At 40.3% G+C, this 23,528-nt stretch overlaps 1 protein-coding gene across 2 annotated transcripts in view; it reads left to right on the top strand.

Annotated features, from left to right (window-relative positions):
- Positions 1-23,277, top strand: part of LOC138750286 (microtubule-actin cross-linking factor 1-like) — a 30,164-nt gene extending 6,887 nt beyond the window's left edge. The window contains exons 2-8 of one of the 2 annotated variants that reach the window (XM_069912387.1): positions 3,852-4,061; positions 8,248-8,476; positions 8,691-9,007; positions 9,868-10,035; positions 12,661-12,784; positions 14,290-14,385; positions 19,259-23,277. In XM_069912387.1, coding sequence (XP_069768488.1) covers positions 3,852-4,061; positions 8,248-8,476; positions 8,691-9,007; positions 9,868-10,035; positions 12,661-12,784; positions 14,290-14,385; positions 19,259-19,266 — 1,152 coding nt within the window. In that variant the 3' untranslated portion in view covers positions 19,267-23,277. The remainder of the gene's footprint in view (positions 1-3,851; positions 4,062-8,247; positions 8,477-8,690; positions 9,008-9,867; positions 10,036-12,660; positions 12,785-14,289; positions 14,386-19,258) is intronic. The other variant, XM_069912388.1, reaches the window with a different exon arrangement.
- The last annotated feature ends 251 nt before the right edge of the window (positions 23,278-23,528 follow it).

The following is a 23,528-nucleotide window of genomic DNA, read 5'->3' as shown; positions in this document are numbered from 1 at the left end:
AGCCCGCTCCCTCAGGTCAGTGGAAGTCCCGGGCTTGGGACTACAAAAATGGCTCGCAGAGCCGAGTAAAGGTGCGCAACCGCGCAAGAAAAAAAACACACTGACGGGAGGGGGAAACAGCTGCGGAGTCGATCTCCACAGCTGAGAGAGACACCTGCAGCACAGCAGCTGGTGCAGAACAGAGACAATAACGACAACAAGAAAGAAGATGGTAAAAAGAAAAGAAGGAAACAACAGATGGTCAATCCAGAAGAAGAAGAACAGAAACAAGTGGAAGAAGAAGAGAAAGGCAAGACAATGGATGTATCTTTTTTCAAAGAATATATGGAATCAGTGAAAGAATGGCAATTACAAGAATTTAATGAGATAAAAAGAAGAATTAAGAATGCAGAAGAAAAAATGAATAAAATAGAAATGGTCATATCAGAGATAGGAAAAAGAGTGGAGAATGTGGAAGAACGAGAAATAATCGTAGAAATGGAAGTAGAGGACAAAAGAGAAATTAGAAGAATCTAATAAAAAAGTTAAAGAGGCACATGAGCTGTAAGCTCAGAAGACAGATATAATGGAAAACTACATTAGAAGAAATAATATAAAGATAGTGGGCCTTAAGGAAGATGAAGAAGGCAAGAATATGAGAGAATTTATAAAAGATTGGATCCCCAGGGTCCTAGGAAGACCAGAATTACAGGAAGAAATGGAAATAGAGAGGGCACATAGAACATTAGCCCCGAAACCACAACCGCAGCAAAAACCAAGATCCATTTTAGTAAAATTTTTAAGATATACAAGAGAAAATATATTGGAGAAAGCAATGAAGAAAATAAGAGAAGACAAAAAGCCACTGGAATACAAAGGTCAAAAATTTTTTTTCTATCCAGACATAAGTTTTGATCTCCTGAAGAAGAGGAAGGAGTTCAATACAGCAAAAACGATCTTATGGAAAAAAGGATATAAATTTATGTTAAAGTACCCAGCGGTACTTAAAATAGTTATTCCAGGGCAACAAAACAGACTATTCTCGGATCCAGAGGAAGCACGAAAATTTGCAGAACAACTACAAAACAAGCAGAGAGATGAAGACATGTAATGAGAGTAAAAATGACCACGAACTATATGTATGTGTGTATATGGGTATATGTATGTATATATTATATATATATATAATATATATATATTTTATATATATATATATTAATATATATTTTATATATATATATATATATGTAGATGTGTATGTATGCGTGTGTATACATGAATGTATACGTATTTAGAGGAAAATATATAGAGTATAGATAAGAATTAATAAGGGAATGAAAGGGAATAGAGGGAATAAGGAGGGAATTAAAAGAGTGACCTTTGTTACATATGAAAATTGAAATCTTTTCCGGGGGGGCTGGTTGGGGATGAGTTACGGTCACTGCAAAATCAGTTGACATTTGCGAGTGAATTCGCAAATCCAAATGGAGAGGGGAGATGTGTTTGCCCAACAAGAGATAAAGGGCAACTCAGGAGGGGGAGGGGAGAATGGGGTTAAAGAAGTTTTAAATAGGAGAATAAGGAAAATGTTTGATGTTTTAGAAATGTTGTCTTATAAAGTGTTCAAAACAAGAAAACAGAAATGGATAAGAAGGAAAGGTGATGATGGAGAAACGGAAAGGGAAGATAAACAAAGTTTGAAATGGCTACGTTGAACTATATGACTTTAAATATTAACGGAATACATAACCAAATCAAAAGGAAGAAACTGCTAAATTTACTGAAAAAAGAAAAAATTGATATAACATTTGTGCAAGAAACACATTTAACTGAATTGGAGCACAAGAAATTAAAGAGAGATTGGGTAGGACATGTAACAGCAGCGTCGTATAATTCAAAAGCAAGAGGAGTAGCTATATTAATCAGTAAAAATGTACCAATTAAAATAGAAGAGGAAATAATAGATCCAGCAGGGAGATATGTAATGATAAAATGTCAGATATATTTGGAGTTTTGGTATCTACTCAATGTATATTCACCTAACGAAGAAGATCAAAAGTTTATGCAAGATATTTTTTTGAAGATAGCAGATACGCAAGGGAACATATTAATAGGAGGGAATTTCAACCTTAATTTGGATTCAAATATGGATAAAACTGGGAAAAAAATTAACAGAAAGAACAAAGTAACCAAATTTATAATTAAATCGATGCAAGAAATGCAACTTTTGGATATATGGAGGAAACAACACCCAAAGGAAAAGGAATATTCATATTATTCGGGTAGACATAAAACATACTGAAGAATAGACCTATTTCTGTTATCAGCTCGTATGCAAGATAGAGTAAGAAAAACAGAATATAAAGCTAGAATATTATCGGACCATTCACCCTTGATATTGACAACAGAGTTAGAGGACATCCCTCCAAGAATGTATAGATGGAAATTAAACTCCATGCTACTTAAAAAGCAGGATTTTAGAGAATTCATTGAAAGACAAATTAAAATGTACTTTGAAATAAATACGGAATCAGTGAAAGATAAGTTTATACTATGGGATGCAATGAAAGCGTTCATTAGAGGGCAAATAATAAGTTATGTAACCAAGATGAAGAAGGACTATAATCAGGAAACAGAGCAGTTGGAAAGGGAAATAGTAAATATAGAAAAAGAATTAGCAATGAAGGAAGATACAACTAAAAGAAGAGAATTGGCAGATCAAAAAATAAAATATGAAACACTACAAACATATAAGGTGGAGAAGAATATAATGAAGACAAAAGAGAAATATTATGAACTAAGGGAAAAAACGCACAAAATTCTAGCATAGCAGTTTAAGACAGAACAAGCTAAGAAAATGGTATTGGCATCAAGGAAAAAAGACAAACAAATCACATATAATCCAACGGAGATCAATGAAAACTTTAGAGAATTCTATGAACAATTATACCAAACTAAAAACGAAGGGAAAGAAGGCAAAATAGATGAATTTTTAACTAAAATTGAACTACCAAAATCACAAATAGAGGAATAAAATAAATTAACAGAACCATTTGAAATAGTAGAAATACAAGAGATAATAAAAAAAAACTACCAAATAATAAAACACCAGGAGAGGATGAATTCCCAATAGAATTCTATAAAACATTTAAAGATTTATTAATTCCTCCCCTCCTGGAAGTAATCAACCAGATTGACAAAACACAAAGCTTACCAGATTCATGTAAAACAGCAATAATTACAGTAATACCAAAGCAAGGGAAAGATCCACTCGCACCAGCATCATATAGACCAATATCATTACTTAACACAGATTATAAGATAATAGCTAAACTATTAGCAAACAGATTAGCAGATTATGTACCTAAAATGGTAAATCTAGACCAAACTGGATTTATTAAAAAAAGACGCACAACAGACAATATTTGTAAATTTATTAACTTAATTCATGCAGTAGAAGGGAGTAAAGCGCCAACAGTAGCAGTTGCTTTAGACGCAGAGAAGGCCTTTGAAATGAAAGGGGAGGGATTAGACGAAGGGGCCCGAGAAATGAAGGCAGTGTTAGGGAGACATGAGCAGGGAAATGATTAAGCGGAATTCTGTCGATGCCCGTGTGTGTGTATAGGAGGCTGGTCTTTAGTATTTTCCATCCTTTTCGTATTGATCCAAGACTGGGCAAGACCACGTGTTGCCCATGTGCATATTCCGATGAAATGGTGTGGAATGGCCACTGTTTATAAACAGGCATCTTCCACTCAAGTGGTTTCACATCCTCCTCAATCCCAAGGGTTTGCAAATAGATGAGGGAATATGGAATTGCTGCCAGGAAAGTACAACACGTCTTCAAACTAACAGGATTTTGCAATTTGTAGGAAACAACAGAAGATCACCTACAAAAACATCGGAAGACAGTAGGTGATCTTCTGAAATGGTTGGCAGTCGAGGGTCACTATGGAGTTCATATCACCGAAGACGAATTCTACGCATTAGGTGATGGTTTCCAGATGGAGGAAGAGGACGATGCGATGGGGTCATTTGCTGAGATGGGCGAAAGACTGAATGACCACCAGCAAGGCCTGAAGGTATGAACACTTCCAGGTGTTTTGGATAAGTGTATATTCGAACAATTGTAAAAATATTTTGGATTGGACTTTTCATCAGAACCTCTGATCAGTACAGATTTGATGAAAGGCAACTGACTAAATTTCACTTAAATAATGACTAACACAATTTCCAAATAATGTTGAATTGAATTTTGACGATCTTCTCCCAATCCTATTCAAAGATCTAGCAGATCCTCTTTCTAACTCAGTCCTACTTTCTGTTCTTTGCTCTGGCCCAGTCACGCAAGTGATGAGAGATGACGGGAATATGATTAACTCACTAGTGAAGGGGCAGTGATTGACAATGGTCACATAGCCCCTTCACTAACAATCTCACCATGGCAGCTTCTTAACAAAAACTCTTCACCTCAGTAATGCTGTATTCTCAGATAATGTGGATCTTGATGTTGTAAAGGGAAGAACCTCCTCCCCTATTTTGATAACTCCAGCACCCACTCATGTGATTAACTCTTTATAACCCCTTGAATGGGCCATGCAAGCTATTCACAACCAAAAAGGGTTGAGGAAGCATACACCACCGGAATGAATTCTGGCGTAGCAACGTCACTGTTCGTCCACTCAACCAGGCCAGATCCTTGTGCAGATCTAGGGATTGGTTTGGAAAAGAGAGTGAGTAAGGCTACACCCCCTCACTACCACAATTTTCCTGTTGTTGAGGCAACTGTTGGTGACAGCAGGAGCAGAAAGACTCATCCCATGTTTCTCCAGGGGCTCCCTCAATTCTGATGTGTGGTAGCACCATTGTGCTAAATGGGATAGATTCAGAATAAATTGACAGCTGGAATCACAGTGGCCAAAAGGTACGATGGGCCTTTAACATTTGCAGCAGGAAAGTGTTACTTACCATCGTTAGTTCTCCCATTACAACCAAGACAAGTCATCACCATGGTTTAATAGGGAATGCAGATGCACATGAGGTGCCAGACTGATAATCTTACAACACTGGACAGTGGGCAGGCAATGCAGAAAAAAAAATAACATTCCAAAGACAGAATTAACCGCTGATGAAATTTGAGCTCTGTCGTCCTTCCGGCTGGGTCATGAACAGTAAACAGGAAAAGAGGGACCAAGGGTCTCCTCATTCTCAGTGGTGGTAGGCCTCAGCTTCTGAATAACAATGTTGGGGTTAAGACACTTTCTAGCATGTTCCATCAGGTTCTTCCGACACCATCACAGAAATCACTTTCACCCTATTTGATTTACTTAGGAACACCAAGTGCAGCAGACAAATAGGACCAGACTCCATCACATTCGAAGTACTGGAGAAGTTCAGTCTAGATTTTTTTGCACCTCTTGTCACAGTTGATCCACTGACATCCTTCTGACAAAGTGGCAAATTCTTCAGGTATCTGGTCCATCTACCAAAAGCAGGACAAAGCCATACTTTATTTAATCAGCTGCCCGATGGAAAGTGTGTCGCACACACTGTGACATAAAGTGGCATTGTTCACCAATAACCTGCATAATGGTACTTCAATTGGGTTTTGTCACATGACTCCAGGTCTCCTTCTCACTGTGGTCCTAACATGGACCAGCCACTTTGAGTACTGTGATAACTAAAACAGATCAGAGGCTACCTGTCAAGCAGTAGGTGGCGAACCTTTGCTCCGCACTTGACAGAATGAGCACAATTCCCAAAGGGCCCAAGGACCTCAACAGCAGAGCAAAGCAGTTGGCTTGATTAGCCCTCCATTCATTCTCTCCACTGAGGTAGTCCTGTATTCTATCAACGGAGTGAACGACATCTACTCGACTCCAAGAATATGTCCAAAGAGGAGCCTTCTGACATGGAGAGGGACATGCATTAGGTCCGTAGGAACATTACTACCTGCTGATTCCCCTCCACACTCCTCTCCCTTCTAACTGGGAAAGATATTGCCGTTCGTTCAGTTTGGGCCCTGGCAGGGACACCTGCATCTTGAAGCACTAATGTGAAAATGATAATTACCCAGAATGTTTTCACTAAAATGGGGATAGATTTTCACGTTTGTCATTCCTTAATATGCAGTGCTCAAGTCAGATTTTCATCGTTAAAAAAGAGCAAAGATCTTTAAACATTTACCAATTGATGTTATCTTCTTTTCGTAAAGCATTGCTTAACATGTATGCAAATTATTGCCCTGTGTGTGCTTGACAGCCTGGTTTGTTTTGGAATAAGGCGACTTGAATAAAGTCTTGAAAAGTCCAAAGGATGTTGAACAAAATGCTAAAGATCAATACAATAAAGTCACCGTTATGTCTCTGTGTGGGAGGCTTCTTAAATAGCAGAAGTAAAATCTCTTCTGCTATTTGAATCTTGCATCTTCTTAGAGATGCAAGATTCAAATAGCAGAAGAGATTTTACTTATTGATGCCTTCCACCATGCCAGGAAATGTTCATACTCACATAGACATGCACCCCACATTGGTGCATGACATTTACGACAGTGAGAAGGGTGTGTTATCTCGTCAGGATCATGTGAACTCTTTTGTAACTTCCTAGGAATACACCCTTCTCACTGTGGTAACCGTCGTGCACTACTGGGGGGCACCTATACATGAGTATGAGTGTGAACAGTTTCCTGAGATGGTGGAAGGCATCAGTAAGTAAACTCCCTTCTGTTATTTGAATCTTGCATCTTTAAGTTATTTAAGAATCCTCCCAGGTAACACGGAGACAGAACATGTTGGCAGTGGTCGGTCTAAGAGAACAAGAATAAAACTATAAAATTGATTGGAAGTGACTGAAATCTGAAGGGGAAGAAGAGAAAAAGTACACCTGGAAATGAATGGCTGGTGCAACAGCAGTTCACCCAGTGATGGACGGGAGGCTGAAGACATTGTTGAATCGTTGAAAACGTTTCAGCAGATGTACAATTTAGCAGTTAAAAGCTATTTTAAAAATGCAACAGCGAGGAGAAGGTTAGTTCTATACATGTCTGGACAGGGGAGCCAGGCCGTGACTTATTTAATAGCTGAGAGCTTACGGGGTGGAGAAAAATGATCCAGAGCAGATATTTGCAAAGGTTGTTTCTCACCTTGAACTCAGCTCTAATCCTAGACTTGAATGCAATGAATTTCAAGGTTTTGTGTAAGAGACTGATGAGACTGTTACTAACGTCCTTACTACACCAAAAATTAATGCTGCAAAATGCAGATGGAAGGATATAGAGGAAAGATTAGCTGATCCACTAATATTCCCATCCTGAAGTGCAAAAGTCTCTTATAGGGAAGGATAGCTTGAAACTGGCCAAAGATATAGAAACAGGCAGAGTCTTCGAATCCACGAGGACGCAAATGAAATCCCTATCAATGCAGACCCACCCACAGCAAAGAGAAGGAAGGGTTGATGCTATAAAAAATACAATCAGAAAAGTGCCACCCCCAGGACCTGTAGGAAGGGCAGCGGACAACACCCCTCCGTGACCAAAATGATTGCCCCGCACACGGTTCTGAATGTGGAGCCTACGGCATAGCAAACCACTGGGCGAAGATGTGCAAGTCTGGCGTGAAGGAAACAGTGATACCAGTGAAGAAAAAAGACAAGAAGATCCACCATCTCTTAAAAATGTTGACACACTCATATACATAGACATCCACCCCACAGTTACTTCAGTGAGAAGGGTGCATTCTTACACAGTTACAAACTAGTTCACATTCTCCTGACTAGATCACAGTCACCTCTCGTTAGATTTCACGTGTTCTCTTTTACGTCATGAAAGAATATTAAATCCCTGAATTGAAAGTTAAGGATGAGATCATTCAAATGACAAAAGTTTAATGTGCTTAAGTTTAAATAAAAGTACGTCTGTTTGACAGGGAAGGGACTGTGTACAAATACTGAAGGAGAGGATTTATTTTCTTGTCAGTCAAATTAAATATGTAATATATTCTACTCCATCTCAGCAGGATTCATCCTTTGACACAAGCAAAGAATTGTAGATCAAGGTAGTTGATTAAACCTCCGAAAGCATAAAACCATTTAGATTTCTGGACTTGAAGTACGTTTCCTGTGTGTATTTAAGGGTGTTTTGGTACCCTGATTTTTAATAAATTGGGAAACCTGAATATTTTATTTCAATTGCAAATGCAATAAATAGAAACCTTACCTCCCCCAAGACAACTTGGAGCAATAAAAATGAACCTAGGATTGTTTCTTTTCTAGGAACATCGCCAAAAGTTGTCCCAGAAAGAGCAAGAGTTGGTTTTGGCCATAGAGGCAGCTCAGACTTTCCTGGAACAAAATGTCCAGGACCCTTTGCGAGACGAGGAAGTTGCACTGCAGGAGAACTTGAATGTCTTGATGGAGGAGTACGAATCCGCTTTATCAAGTGCAGATTCTCAATTAAACGTGATTGAGGATCTGCATCTAGAACTGCAGAAGTTCCGAAAAGGTGAGGGAAAGTATTCATTTATTTTCCAGATTACTATAAAATACTATTTACTGAGAGTTAAAAAGAATTCTAAGTAAGACAACTGAAAGCTACATGTGGTTTGGAATAACCCCAACTTGTAATTATTACAGGATCCTGTCAATGTGTCAAAGTCTATATAATCTGGTATTATTTGATCATTTTGATTATTTCACCATTATATTCCTTTAAACAGATCATGATGAATTTGAAACATTAATGATTCATTCAGAAAAGGAACTACGAAAAATAAAAGCTGAGGAATTTGACTCCACGTCATTGACATTCAAACTTAAGAAGCAGAAATTCCTCTTCAATGATCTTCAGTTTCTCAAAGGGGATCTAAGATACCTCAGACGATCTTGGAAAAGTCTCTTCGATGCTGCCTTTCTCTTTGAAATCAGGAATGCAATTGAAAGCTACAAGATCCCAATTGATCCTGATGCCATAAGCCAACGTGTGGAGGAGACGGTTGAAAGCGCCGATGCTCGCTTCAACGCACTTCGATCAGAAGTATGACATATCTCCTTTTTTTTGACTAATAGCATTTAAACTCCAATTTTACTTTAGATCAGTAACATGAGAGCATTTTGATAGACTGAGCAACTTATGTAAGTTTTAGTCTTATAAGAGTGGCTCTAGAAAAGGTTTGCGGCTGTGATTAATAATACCCATGAAGAACAGGAACAATGATCAAATCTTTCCAGTATTGTGGAGCTCTCTTGGTGGCCAAACTCACTCGAGTTGGACAGAGACCACTGCAGAAAATAAGTCATGAACTCATTTCTTTTTAATAAAATCAAATGTCGAACAGATCATAATTGGTGAAGATTTTCCAGACTGGCCTCCCACGTGCATTTGTCACTGAACACGGTGTAATGTGTCCAATCCATAAAGGTCACCTCGCTGGCTCAGTATGTCCTAAACCCAAGGGTTAGGCTTGAATGGCATAACATAAATGCAGAGTGTTCGGCTGGAACAAGCCCAGCCCCAAAAGAATTTCTGTCTAATCTTCACTGACACACTAAATTTGTGAAGGTTTTCAATGCTTCTGATATATTCCTGACCATCAGTTTATTTTGAAAGCAAACTCAAAATATTAATTAAAAGATTTATTGACATAACAAGAAAATGGAACAGTACGGCAGGGTAACAGGCATTTCACCTTTGGTGAGGAGTTAACATTGCCTTTTTGTCTGTGACCCTCAAAAAACTTGATGCAGGGAACAAAAAAATGATAGTTGGCATAAGTAATGGACCAGTAATGTATCGCTTGACCCATTTTGGATCGATTGGACACTCGATATTTGATCGCATCACAAAATCGTACATTTTAAAAATCCACATACTCATTCATTTCTTTCACTCTATAGTGCATTGGACTTGGAATCCGTCTTAGCACCAAGGTATTTGAACAATGGCAAGAGAAGGCAGATGAGCTGCGTTTGTGGCTAGAGAGAGTAGAAAGAGAAAGACGAATGGTTCAGCTGGAGGCCATCCCTAATCCAGAAATCTTGCAGCAAGAACTTGAAAATATCATGGTAAATTAAAGTTGTTATTTCATAAATCACTGTGTAATGTTGCTTATTCTAATTTACGAGTAGAATGATGAATGCTTTGAAATAATGATAATGTGCACATCCAATAACAGTGGTTAAGGCCACATGGGAGGTTGTAAGTTTGGCACCTGAAATAGGAAGTTGAGCTCCATTCATTCCAACTTGATCAGGTTTTAATGGGAGCCTGATGAAGATCCAACAGCCAATTTGCTTCCAGATGGTGGGGGCGAGATTGGAAACTGTAACAAAGAAGCCAAACAGTTCTGCTCTCATTGTGTGTCTATTTTCAGTATGGGTTTCCTCAGACCTTATCCATGTTTAATGGGGGCCTAAGAAAATGGTGGCAGAATTTTGGACGACCTCCAAGATTATAACAGCAGAGCAAAAAATCTCAGCAAATCATTAATGGGATCATCAGGTGAAGAGACGATAACTCCATAGATGGGGGTTTCAGGAACAGGTTAAGGGGGGTGGGAGGAAAGTGGTGATTTGGAGCACATTTGGAGGTAAGATTTGTTTGCAAAGTGGCAGAGATTGATTTATTCCAAAGAAGTATTCGAACCATAGAACCTTACAATATTACAGAACAGAAACAGGCCCATTTGGCCCTTCTTGTCTGTTCCGAACCCTTTTTCTGCCGAGGCCCTCTGACGCACCTAGTCCATAGCCCTCCATACCTCTCCCATCCATGTACCAGTCCAAATTCTTTTCAAATTAAAAATTGAGCCCACAGTCACCACTTCAACGGACAGCTTGTTCCACTCTCCCACCTCTTCACTCTGTGTGAAGACGTTCTCCCTCATGTTCCCCCTAAATTTATCCCCTTCACCCTTACCCCATGTCCTCTGGTTTGTATTTCACTTGCTCTCAGTGGAACAAGCCTACCTATATTTACTCTGTCCTCCACATCATTTTAAATCTCTCTCTCAATTCTTCCCTCATTCTACACTCCAGGGAATAAAATCATAACCTGTTTAACCTTTTCCTACAACTCTGCTCCTGACGTCCAGGCCACATCCAAGTCAATCTCTGCACAATTGCCATCCTTCCTGCAGTTAGGTGATCCAAACGGCACACAATAATCCAAATTGGGTCTCACCAATGAAAATTATACTTTATCCTTTGATTCATCAAGGTCAATGTGCCAAAAGTTCTCTTTGCAACCCTATCCACATGTGACACCATTTTCAGAGAATGAGGTGTCTGTATTCCCAGATCCCTCTGTTCTATCGTACTCCTCACTGCCCGACTGGTTACCATGTATGTCCTTTCTTGGCTTGTCCTTCCAAAATGCAACACCTCACACTCATCTGCATTAAATTCCATTTGTCAGCCCATGTTTCCAGCTGGTCCTGATCCCTCTTCAAGCTTTGAAAACCTTCTTTAGTGTCCACAACACCTGCAAGCTTACTCATCCAATTTACCCCATTATCATCCACATAGCCTTCCTGGTTTCTTTCTTGAGGTTTTTTCTTGCATTTTCTATACTCTTCAAGCACCTCATTTGCTCTGTGATGTCTATACCTGCTGCACACCTCTCTTCTTCCAAACCAGATTCCTAAGCCTGCTAATCTTGACAGGAACATGAAAAGTCTGTACTCTCCAAATTTCACCTTTGTAGGTCTTCCACTCACCCCGCACATACTTTTCCAGGTCAACACCTTCTCATTCCTTTCTAATTTCCTCAAATTGGCCTTTCTCCAATTTAAAATCTCAACCCGAGTCCCAGACCTATCCTTCTCTATCATTAACGAAACTAATGGCATCATGTTGACTGGAGTTGATGTTTGAGGAATTGGAATTTGCATCAGAAAGACAAATCAGAAAGTTTTGCTTTATTGAGGTGGAGGGCATTTCTGGTCTTGCAGTCAGAGAAAAATCGGACCATTTATTGCAATAATGGCCTGGGATTGATGGTCATGGAGAAAAGCTGTGGGCCATTAAGTGCTCGAGAGAATAGGAGTTGCAAACGGGTCGGATTGCTGAGGGAGAACACATATTTACCTTTGAAGGATGATGGATTGGGGAGAGGGGTCATCTGGAGTAAAAGTAGACAGGCAGAAAAACGATAATGCAGAATAACCCTCTGCAGCCAAATCTATGTCCATTAGTGGTGAAAAGCCAAATGAGTTCTTCAGCATTATTTTATCAATGCTGATGTAAATCTAAGTATCAGAACATTTTTAAATATTTTCTTGTGACCTTGATGGTTTGCAAGGGGACTTCAGGGCCGGTCAAGAGATGTAGACAAGATAAAGATGATGAGCTCAACAGCATCAGAAGATGCTCAAACATCAGGCGTATTAAATACCTCGAAGCATTAATGAGTAATGAGTAATGATCAATAGAAAGTTTGATCTGGTTGTTTGAGAAAATTCCAATATCCTGTGGTTATTGGGTCCTTGAAAATGTTCGCCTCCTCACCCCAAAGCAGGCCAGAGAGTTGTTGGTATTTATGATAATTTATAGAATCGCCTTCACAGGCTGTTTATCTCCTTGACCCAAAGACAATATCGAAATTAACCAAGGCATCGGCAAATCTAAGATATACAGAAATAAATATTAATTTTATTGTGAATGAGTCATTGTGTCATTTTGAAATCACAGGTTCTTCAGGGAGAAATTTCTGAACATGAAGATGGTGTCGAAAAGTTACAGGAGGCAGCAAAGTGCCTGCTGAATTTGAGCAATGACGTTGTTCCAAATATAGTCCAGCTTCGAAAGACCACAGGTACCATTTCAACATTTGATGTTTAGATCAAAAGGTGGTTCTCTAATTCCAACAAATACAAGTGATGCTTCCAGCTGGTAAATTAGACATTTTCAAATTGTGCAAATTACCAGTGGGGACCCACCAACCTCTTTGAACCATTCTAAAATATTTCTTGCAATTGATTGGATTTCAAATGTTGAATCATCTTTACCTAGCACGTCATAAATAGGCTATCATTTCATAAACAGCTCTGAAAATGACCATTTACTAAAGAACTGTGCACACTTCAATGTTTGAATAAAATGCAGTATTTAAGAAAGTTCAATCGAACTTTCTCCACTGAATTGTGGTCAGTGATTCAGACTCGTAGGCCAGAATCGCAATAGTATTGCAAAATGTGTGTTTATTGAATGAAATTTCTGCTCGAGTGGTGCATCTTAGAAGTGTTGGGTCTTATAAAATTGTTGCATTAAAGGTACTGAATTGAGAACCATATTTGGAGCGTTGGAAATGAAAATGGCGGCAAATGGGAATTCTTGCAGTGAATTCGTTGAAAGTGATGCTCTGCGATTATTTAATAAAGCAGCCAGGCTCCAGTCATGCATACTTGTCCGTGGCTCATCAATTAAAGAGAAGATTGAATGATTGGAAACCAGACAACTTCCAATCATAGAAACAAGACTGGAAATAGGAAACATATGTTAAAATATGCCAGCAAGGCGGTGAAGTCACGAGCTCCATCGAAATGTTAATGTTGCTTTTCTTTTTTCCAGATGCTCTATCAGCTCATTTATTTTTATACATTTTTGTTTCCTTTCCTAAACCTCAGAAATTCTATATTTTCCGTTTGTCTTGTTGATCAGTTATTAATAGAAATAGAGGGTATGTAGAAATGGTAGAAGGTTAAGCAGCGGCCATTTACCAAGTGTGAACATCTGGCAAACATGCAGCCAAGGAAGTGTTTAGGGCTGTGATGTCTCAAAGACCCCCCAATGAGAGGGGATTTCTCATGCTGTGCTGGGAGGGCACTGAAGATCCATGCATCTGAGCACCTGAAGGGCGGGATACAGTTCTGGTGAGAACGGTTGCAGCTGCTCTCAGAGTCTTCTCTATTCAGCAGGGTATTCTTTGTTGTTCCTGCTCCTCCCCGGCCCCAGCTCCCCCCCACTTCACCTGCTCCTCTCGATGAGTAAAAGGCCTTGAAGTCAACATGTTTTCAACAGAGTTGCACAACTGTCCCTCTCTTTCTCTCTCCATTTTCTTTTGCAAATGTCCCTTCCTTTTCACTGTTCTTCATTTCACTTGTCTGCTATTTCACGCTGATTCCCTCCAAACTTTTTTCATTCCTTGCTCACCTTTTCTCTCGTCATCTTCTGTTCTGCATTGCTTTAAATATTACTAAACCCACAGTTCTCTCTCCAAAACAAAAAAATGTGTTTCTTGGGAAGAAAACACCGGAAACATGGTAAATCTTTGAAGACATTTTTAAATGTATGTGTAACAGAACCTTGTGTTCATTTTAGCTACCATCGAACAGAGATTCCAGTGTTTGCGTCAGGAAACATCAGAGCAGAAGAGGACGTTGGAACGGACAAATGTCCAAGTGGAAGATCTTGAAGGTTTACTTTTACCTGGCACTTCTCACCACTGCGATTTTGGAAATGTTTTATTTCTGGATTGATGAAGCAGGGTCGTTGACCTAGTTGAGAAACATTGCTATTTTGCACACATAACTGGTCCCTAATAGCAATGCAGGAATGACCTAATGATGTTGATTGCAAGATAAATCTTGGCTGAGACAATTACAGTCCAGATACAGGACATCTCGGCCCCTCGAGTCCACACCGATTTAAGTGGGCTCCTCTAGCCCCACTTACCCACTCCCTGTCTATAACCCTCCAATCCCCTCATATCCATGCAGCTATCCAACTTGTTCTGAAATGACACAGGAAGTTACATCCCAGACCCTGGCACCAATCTGTTTCCTTAATCGTATCCACAGAATCCCCAATTTGTCATCCTGACCATCGAATCCCCTATAACTATTACCCTCCTCTTCCTTTCCCTACCCTTTTGGGCAACAGAGGTTGACCTTGTGCCAGAGATACAGCCACTGATTCCTTCCCCAGCCTGAATGCTCCTCAAGGAGGTGTACCATTTGTTGAGTGCTTCAGTCACAGGTGCCCCCTCCTGTATCTGTCTCTTCCCTTTCCCCTCTCCTAACTGGAACCCACTGATCCTCCTCCTGTGGCCCTGTTGAGACCACCTGGCTATAGCTCCTATCTATGATGGCCTCACTCTCACTGACCAGGTCGAGGTCATTGAGCTGCAGCTCCAATTCCCTAACACGGTCCCTGAGATGCTGCAGCTCAGTACACCTAGTGCAATCGTGGATGTCCAGGAGGTCGAAGACTCCAGGACCTTTCACATCTGACACTGAAAAGAGCAAACTGCTCTCACACTCAACCCTTCTCTCTTCCCCCTCACCTTAGAAAGATAAAATAACAAAAAAATATAGTCTTACCTTAATCTAGATACACTCGACCTCAGCCTCTACTCGCTGAACCCTCTCAAGCCAAAGCCTCGAAACCCCACTCTTTCACCAGGCCACTACTCACTGGGCCACTCCTCGCTGGCCTCTCCTTTGCGTTTCCCTCCTTTTATCGGCCTTGACCAATTAAACCTGTCACTCTCAACTCGCTCCACCTCCGAACACTGCCCAAACTCTGGTCTCCGCCTCCTCCGACTCACTGCTCGAACCGACTAGGCCCGAGGCCGGGTAAAGAACAGAATTTATTGTACGATAGAATCTTGTATGTTCTTTAAAAACCATATAGGATGTGGTTTAAGGTCTCATCCAAAGCAATTGCATCCACTCATGCAATTTGATTTCACTACTTCCCCAATGTGCCATTTAGAAATGCACAGAATGACGTGGATGTTGCTTCTCTTCACCATCTGAAACAAGTAAATGGGTTCTTACTATTAAAGCTTCTGCCTCGCATGTTCGAAGTTTGAAAAAGATCAAAGCTGGTGCATAGTTTCATGCATCCACAAGTGTATAAAAAATGGGTTGTGGCAAATCATCGGCAATTATCCATGCCTGCTGCATCCAGGTATATTTGAAGATTGGAGCACGACTGCAACGCCATGTCAACTGTGGCGGATTAACTACCACTCCAGGCTGAGCTTTAGTAAAGCCCCCCTAACCTTGCCTCCCTGCCCCACTCTTTGCTGAATCGAATAAAGTGACATTAAGTTACTTTAAATAACATATTAGGGGTCTCCAAAGTGGTCGATATCGACCCTTGGTGAAGGGGTGGGGGGGTGGGTTGGAGAGGCAGCAGCGTGACCCAGATGTGTGGGGGGGGGGGTGAGACAGCAGCACCACTCACGTGGGCAAGGAGGGAGATAGACGGCAGCGCGACTCGGGTGGATTGGAGAATGGTAAATAGAGTCCCCTTGTTTAAAAAAGGTAATAGGGAGAATCTTGGGAATTAGGGTTAGTCTTACATTATTGGTGAGTAAACTAATGGAAGGGATTCTTAAGGATGGGATCTATGAAGATCTGGAGAAATACACTCTACTCAAGGATAGTCAGCATGTCTTTGTGAAGGCAAGCTTGGGCCTCACAAATCTAACTCAGTCTTTGGAGGAGGTTACAAAAGAAATTAATGAGGGTACGGTGATAGATGAGGTCTACGAGGATTTTAGCAAGGCGTCTGAGAAGGTCGGTCACAGGAGACTCCTTCGGAAAGTCCTGAGTCATGGGATGAGCGAAAAATTACCTGCATGAAATAAAAGCTGTCATGTCGGAAGAAAGCAGAGTGTCGTAGTGGAATGAAAGTATTCTGCCTGGAGGTTGGTGCCGCAGGGATCTGTTCTGCGACCCCTGCTCTTTGTGATTTTCATGTCACCTGGATGAAGAGGCGGATGGATAGGTCAGTAAGTTTGCGGATTTCACGGAGGTTGGTTTGGAGGAGTTGTGGATGGAGATGAAGGCTGTTAAAGGTTACAAAATGATGAAGGTGGGATGCAGAGTTAGGCAGAAAAGTGGTGGATGGATTTCAATCCAGATAACTGAGAGTTGATGCATTTTGGAAGGACAAAGCAGAAGGCTGAGTCCAGAGTTAATGGTCAGTTACTTAAGAGTGTGGATGAACAGAGGAACCTTGGGTTGCAAATCTACACATTTCTCAAGGTTGCCGCACAGTTTGATAGGAGAGTGAAGAAGGATTATGGTGTGCTGAGATTCCTTCATAGGTGGTTTGAATTCAGGAGTAGAGTTGTCATGTTGCAAATCTATAAATCTTTGGTATGACTCACTTAGAATATTATGTTCAGTTCTGGTCACCTCATTATAGGAAGGAGAGGGGACAGAGGAGATTTACCAGGATGCTGCCTGGATTGGGAAACAATTCTCATGAGGCAAGGTTCGCAGAGCTGGAGTGTAGAAGGATTAGAGGAGACGTGATAGAGGTCTACAAGATCTTCGACATCCTTCCGTGAATTCAGGGACCAGAACACTACGTAATATTCCAAATGCGGCGAACCAAAATTTTATACAGCTGTAACTTGACTCACCAACTTTTACACTCAGTGCCCCAAATCATGAAGTCCAGCAGGCTGGATGTTTTTTTACCATCCTCTCCACCATGTTGTCTCTTTCAGGGTGCAGAGAGCGTTCAGCTCAAAATCCTTCTCTCCATCAATGCTAGAAAGGATATATTGTAGACTTTCCCTTGCATTTGACCTCCCCCCCTCCCAAATCCAGCACCTCACTCAGGGGAGGGAGAGGGGAAGAGGAGGGAGAGGGGAAGGAGAGGGAGAGGAAAAGAGAGGGAGGGAGTGTTGTCGAGGAAGGGGGAGGGATATAGTGAGAGGGTGAAGGGAAGAGGAAAAAGAGAGAGAGTGTGGAAGGAGAGGGAGGGAGAGTTGTCAAGGAAGGCGGTGGGATAGAGGGAGAGAGGGTGAGTGGAAGAGGAGGAGAGGGAAAGGGGAAGGAGAGAGGAAGAAATGTCGAGGAAGGGGGGAAGGATACAGGGAGAGTTTGAGGAGAAGGAGAGGAAGTGGAGAAGGAGAGGGAGAGAAAAGGATAGGGAGGAAGAGTTGTAAAGGAAGGGGGAGGAATATAGGGAGAGGGTGAGGGGCATAAGAGAGGGGAAGGAGAGAGAGAAGAATGGAGTGGGAGGTAGACTTGTCGAAGAAGGGGGTGGGTTAGAGGGGAAGAGGAGAGGGAGAGGCAGGGAGAGTTGTCAAAGAAGGGAAGGGATAGGGGAAGTGGAAGAGGAGAAGTCGATGGATAGGGGAAAGAGAGGAAGAGGAAAGAAGAGGGAGGGAGAGTTGTCGAGGAAGGGTAAGGAATATAGGGAGAGGGTGAGGGGAAGGAGAAGGAGAAGGGAAAGAGGATGAGGGATAGTTGTCAAGGAAGGCAGAGGGTTATAGGGAGATTGTGAGGGGAAGGGAAGGAGAGGGAGGGAGGGAGAGTTATTGAGGAAGGGGGAGGGATATAGGGAGAGAGTGGGGGAGGAGAAGAAGATGGAAAGTGGAAGGAATGGGAGAGGGAGGGAGAGTTGTCGAGGAAGGGGAGGGATAGTGGGAGGGTGAGAAGAAAGAGAGGGAGAGAGGAAGGAGATGGAGAGGGAGGGAGACTTGTCGAGGAATGGGGAAGGATATAGGGAAGAGTGAGGGTAAGAGGAGAAGGAGAGCGATAAGAGATGGAGAGGGAGAGGAAAGGAGAGAGGGAGAGTTGGTGAGGAAGGGGGAGCGATATAGGCTGAGGGTGAGGGGAAGAGGAGGAGAGGGAAAGGAGAGGGAGAGGAAAGGAGAGTGAGGGAGAGTTTTCGAGGAAGGGGGAGTAATGGGGTGAGGGTGAGGAGGGGAAGGTGAGGGAGGGGAAGGAGGGGGAAAGGGAGAGGGAGGGAGAGTTGTTGAGGAAGGGATAGGGATTTTGGGAGAGGGTGAGGGGAAGAGGAGGAGAGGGAGAGGAAAGGAGAGGAGAGTTTTTGAGGAATGGGAGGGATATAGGGAGAGAGTGAGGGCAGGAGAAGGAGAGGGAGAGGGGAAGGAGAGGGAGAGGGGAAAGAGGAGGAAAGGGAGGGAAATTTTTTGAGGGGAGGGATTTTGGGAGAGGGTGAGGGGGAGAGGGAGAGGAAAGTAGAGGGAGGGAGAGTTGTCGAGGAAAGGGGAGTGATAGAGGGAGAGGGTGAGGGGAAAAGGAGAGGGAGAGGAAAGGAGAGTTTTTGAGGATGGGGAGGGATATTCGTAGAGAGTGAGAGTTAGAGGGGAAGGAGAGGGAGGGAGAGGGAGGAAGAGTTGTCGACGAAGGGGGAGGGATAGAGGGATAGGGGATTAATGGGTTTCTATTGTCTCTGAATCTTTACGAAAAAGTGAAGATGATTTTGAGCTGAAGACCATTGGTCGTCTTCGCGTGATCTTCCTCAACTCTGTTCATCTCTTCCCTTGAATGACTTTTGTTTCCATTGCTTGTAGATTCGTGAAGCGCAGAAGGGAGGACAACAACTTGTGCTGGAAGTCGAGCTGGTAGCAGGACCAACTGTCAATAAGGCAGCCACACTTGGAAACACAATCAACATGTTCAGGTATTTCTACATCCAGTCCTGGAGGATCTCAACAAAGTTCAAGCGAGATTTCTGCCAACACCTAAAAATTCGACAACTCCAAAAAAATGTAGTGAACAGATCCAACCTTTGTACACGTCATTCATCACCCACACCAAAGCCTTTAACTCTGCATCAAGGAAACAACTATAGGACACCCCTTCTAGTATTAGATGAACAGAAATGGAAGTACGGATCCTGAGGCTCTTCAACAAAGGCATATTGGCCACAGTCGTGGTCAACATGAGCACTTGGGAGCCTTTTTGCATGAAGTGAAGAGTAAACAAGGATCTGTGTCAGGTCACTCGCCTGAGTGCTACTGGTACCATGTAACCCAGTACTACCTGTTGCATGGTCGAGTGGTCGGCGACTAAACCGGCTCCCCCACCAGGCTTGCCTGGTGAGGAGGGTGGCTAGACACCCTGCAGGATGAAAAACAAGACCTGTCAAAGGGTGGATGAACCATGGACAGAAAGGTCTGGCAAACCATCATCTGAGAGGGAACAGCAACCTTTGAAGCCAGCAGATGTGCAGAAATAGAAGAAGATGAGAGGAGAGGCCGTACCAACCCAAGCCTGATCTGCCATCTGGAACAACCTGTCCTGAATGCAGAAGAACTTTCAAAGGCAAGATTGAACACAGAAGCCACTTGATAGCAACGAGGAGGAGAACTTACTGACAGACAGCGCAGAATTCAAACTGAGGTCCAGTCCTGACCACTGGCCATGTAAAGGCATTGCCCTAACCACTACATCAACCGTGACACCCTGCTCAGAGAAGCCGGCTGGAATCTCGAGCGTCTGGAGGAATCGATGTGTCAGGCAGCAGTGGGGAGGGGTCGGGGATCAGCGGCGGCAGTGGGGAGGACTCGGGGATCAGCGGCAGTTCCTACCACACCCCCACACACACAAACCCTGACGCACACGCACCACACACACACACATACACACTCGATTCTTTGAAAGATTTTATTTAATATTCTCAAATTACATAAAGAAAATCAAATACACATAAAATAACTGTAAACTACATCCCCTCCCCCTTACTAATACAATAAAAACCAAAAAAAGAAAAAAATAACCAAAATAAAGAAAAAAAAACAACCTCTCCTCCCCCAAAACCTTAGAGAAATGTATCAAATATTCCCTGATTGGTCTGCCAACATTACAACATTGATTTAATTTCTATAGCCATGTGTTTCAAATATAAACACCACATATAAATAAAAAAGAGTAATTACTTACATTATATGTTAATTTTTCTAAATATAGACAAGAGTGCAATCCGTTATGCCATCTTTGCAAGTTTATATTCTTCCATGTGACAGCTATATATTTTCTCGCTACTGCTAACCCAAATCTTAACAAAGCCAAATATGGTTTAGGCATTTTGAATCAACAAATGGAACATTAACATAACCCAACAAACATATTTTTGGATCCATTAAATATCCCTTTGAAACAAATCCCTCAAAAATTTAATAATTTCCTCCCAAAAATGCTTAATTTTATTTCACGACCAAACAGAACGTACAAAAGTAACTTTCTGCTCTCTACATCTAAAACAGAAATCTGTTAAACTGAATCCATATCTCTTCAATTTCTCAGGGGTTGAATATAATTGATGCAAAAAATTCTAATTGACCATAGTATACCTCACATTAATTAACTTGCTAACACCGTCAACACACAGTTTTGACGATTCCTCCCATGTCAAAATAATATTTAATTCTTTCCCATTTGTCTTCTTCCATTTTCTCCTGCAACAACCTATACATATCAGAAATAAAGCATTTTTCACCTTTATCTGCAATTAATAATTCAAATTTCTTTTGACCTGGTAAATTTATTTCCTTCCCATAATTCTTCTTTAAATAATCTCAAAGTTGGTAATAAACAAAGAATTTGATGCAATACCATATCTTTCCTGCAACCTTTTAAATGAACAAAACCTCCCTGCTTCAAACAATCTATTACATTCACTAATCCTTTAATTTCCCAATCTTTTAAGTAAGGATTCTATCATGAAAAGGGAATTAATTTATTCTGATATAATGGTGATCTTATCGAAACTATTCCGATAGAATCAAGAATTAAATTGCGATTTTACCAAATATTCATTATATGTCGAAAAACGGATAATTTAAATTCTTGTAACAATAAATGATTCCATTTATAAATGAAATGATTAATATTATTTTCCAAAATCTGAGCCATCTTTATCTTTGCCCACCTAGGAGATTGTTGATTATAAAATAACCAATTAATAAACTTCATCGGTGCCACCTCATAATAATTATAAAAACAATGTAATTGCAAACCACCCAATTTATAATGCCAAGTCCATTTTTGGAAAGAAACCCTCGATAATTTACCTTTCCATAAGAATAACCCAACTATGCAAGGAATAAATTGAAAAAAGTATTGTACTCCAGCATAAATGTTCATCTTTATGCAATTCACTCTTCCTATTAAGGTCAGTGGTAAATCTTTCCACTTATCTAAATCAATTTTAACCTTATTTAATAAAGGTACATAATGCAAAATAAATAATTCATGATCATTTTTATTTACAACTATTCCTAAATATTTAATTTTATTTGACCATCTAAATTTAGTAATTTGTCTACAATCCATAAAATCTTCTTCTGCTATTGGTAAAACCTCACTCTTTTCCCAATTAATCTCATATCCCGATAATTTACCATACTTATTCAACAAGTCCTGTGATAATTTTAGTGAAGTTTTTGGATTAGTTAAATATACAAAAACATCATGTGTAAATAAGCTAATTTTATTTTTATTTTCTCTCACTTTAAGTCCTCTAACACCAAAATCATGTCAAACAGCCTGAGCTAAAGGTTCTGTCACCAAAGCAAGTAAAGCAGGTGAAAGATGAAAACCCTGTCTTGTAGAACAAGATAAATTAAAAGATTTTGAAATCTCACCATTCGTTATTACCCTTGTCGTAAGTTCTGCATATAAAGCCCTAACCCAACCCCTAAAAAATGGAACAAAATTAAATTTTTCCAATACTTTAAACAAAAACTTCCACTCAACTCGATCAAATGCCTTCTCAGCATCCAAAGATATATCCGTTGGTTGATTATCTTGTTGTTTTTAGCATTAATTAATGAAATCAATTTAACTATATTATCTGATGACAATTTAACTATATTGTCTTTGACAAACCCTACCTGATTGCTACGTAAAAAAATTTGGCAAATAATTCACTAACCTATTATCTGAAACTTTTGACACCAATCTATAATCAACATTTAATAATGATATCGGTCTGTAAGGTGACACTTTTAAAGAGTTCCTTTCTTTTTTTAGGTATAACTGTAATCAATGCTTTTGAGAAAGATTCTGGAAATACATCCATTTTAGTTGCTTGTTTCAAAACATCTTTATATAATGGAAATAATAAATCATTAAATTTTTTATAAAACACCACCTTAAATCCATCCTCTCCAGGAGATTTCCCATCAGGCATCGATTGCAAAGCTTCTCTCAATTCTAATTCAGTAAATAAAATATCTAAATTCTTTACCTCAAATTCATTCAACACTGGCAAATTTAAACTAGATAAAAATAAATCAATTTGATCCATTTTTTGATAACCCTCTGACATATATAAATTTTCATTAAATTTTAAAAATTCATCAGTATTCATTTATGTAATTTCTCCATTCTTCCTAATAGCATTAATTGTCCTTGATACTTGCTCAGTTTTACATTGCCATGCCAAACCATATGCACTCTTTCTCCCAATTGATAATAACATTGTTTAGACTGCAAAATCATTTTCTCATATTTATACGTTTGTAAATTATAACGTAATTTCACTTTAGATAAATTTATCCTTTCATCCTCTGTATAATTTTTTTTAATTTTCTTCTCCAAGCCTTCGATTTCCTTTTCCAAATTTAAACTTACGAATAAATAGTTTTTTTCTCTCTTAGTTGTATCGCTAATAGTTTGTCCCCTCAAATATGCTTTTAAAGCATCCCACAAAATAAATTTACTTTGAACTGAATTTTCTTTCATTTGTAAATAAAAAAAAATTTGATCTCTCATCTACTAAATGAAATCTGGTCTTCAATAACTTTTCATTAAACCTCCATCGATAAGCTGTCTCAG

Source organism: Narcine bancroftii, unplaced genomic scaffold (genome assembly GCF_036971445.1).
Source record: "Narcine bancroftii isolate sNarBan1 unplaced genomic scaffold, sNarBan1.hap1 Scaffold_113, whole genome shotgun sequence".
Classification (NCBI taxonomy): Eukaryota; Metazoa; Chordata; class Chondrichthyes; order Torpediniformes; family Narcinidae; genus Narcine; species Narcine bancroftii.
Note: the sequence above shows the minus strand (reverse complement) of the source record. Positions and strands in the feature narration are given on the sequence as shown.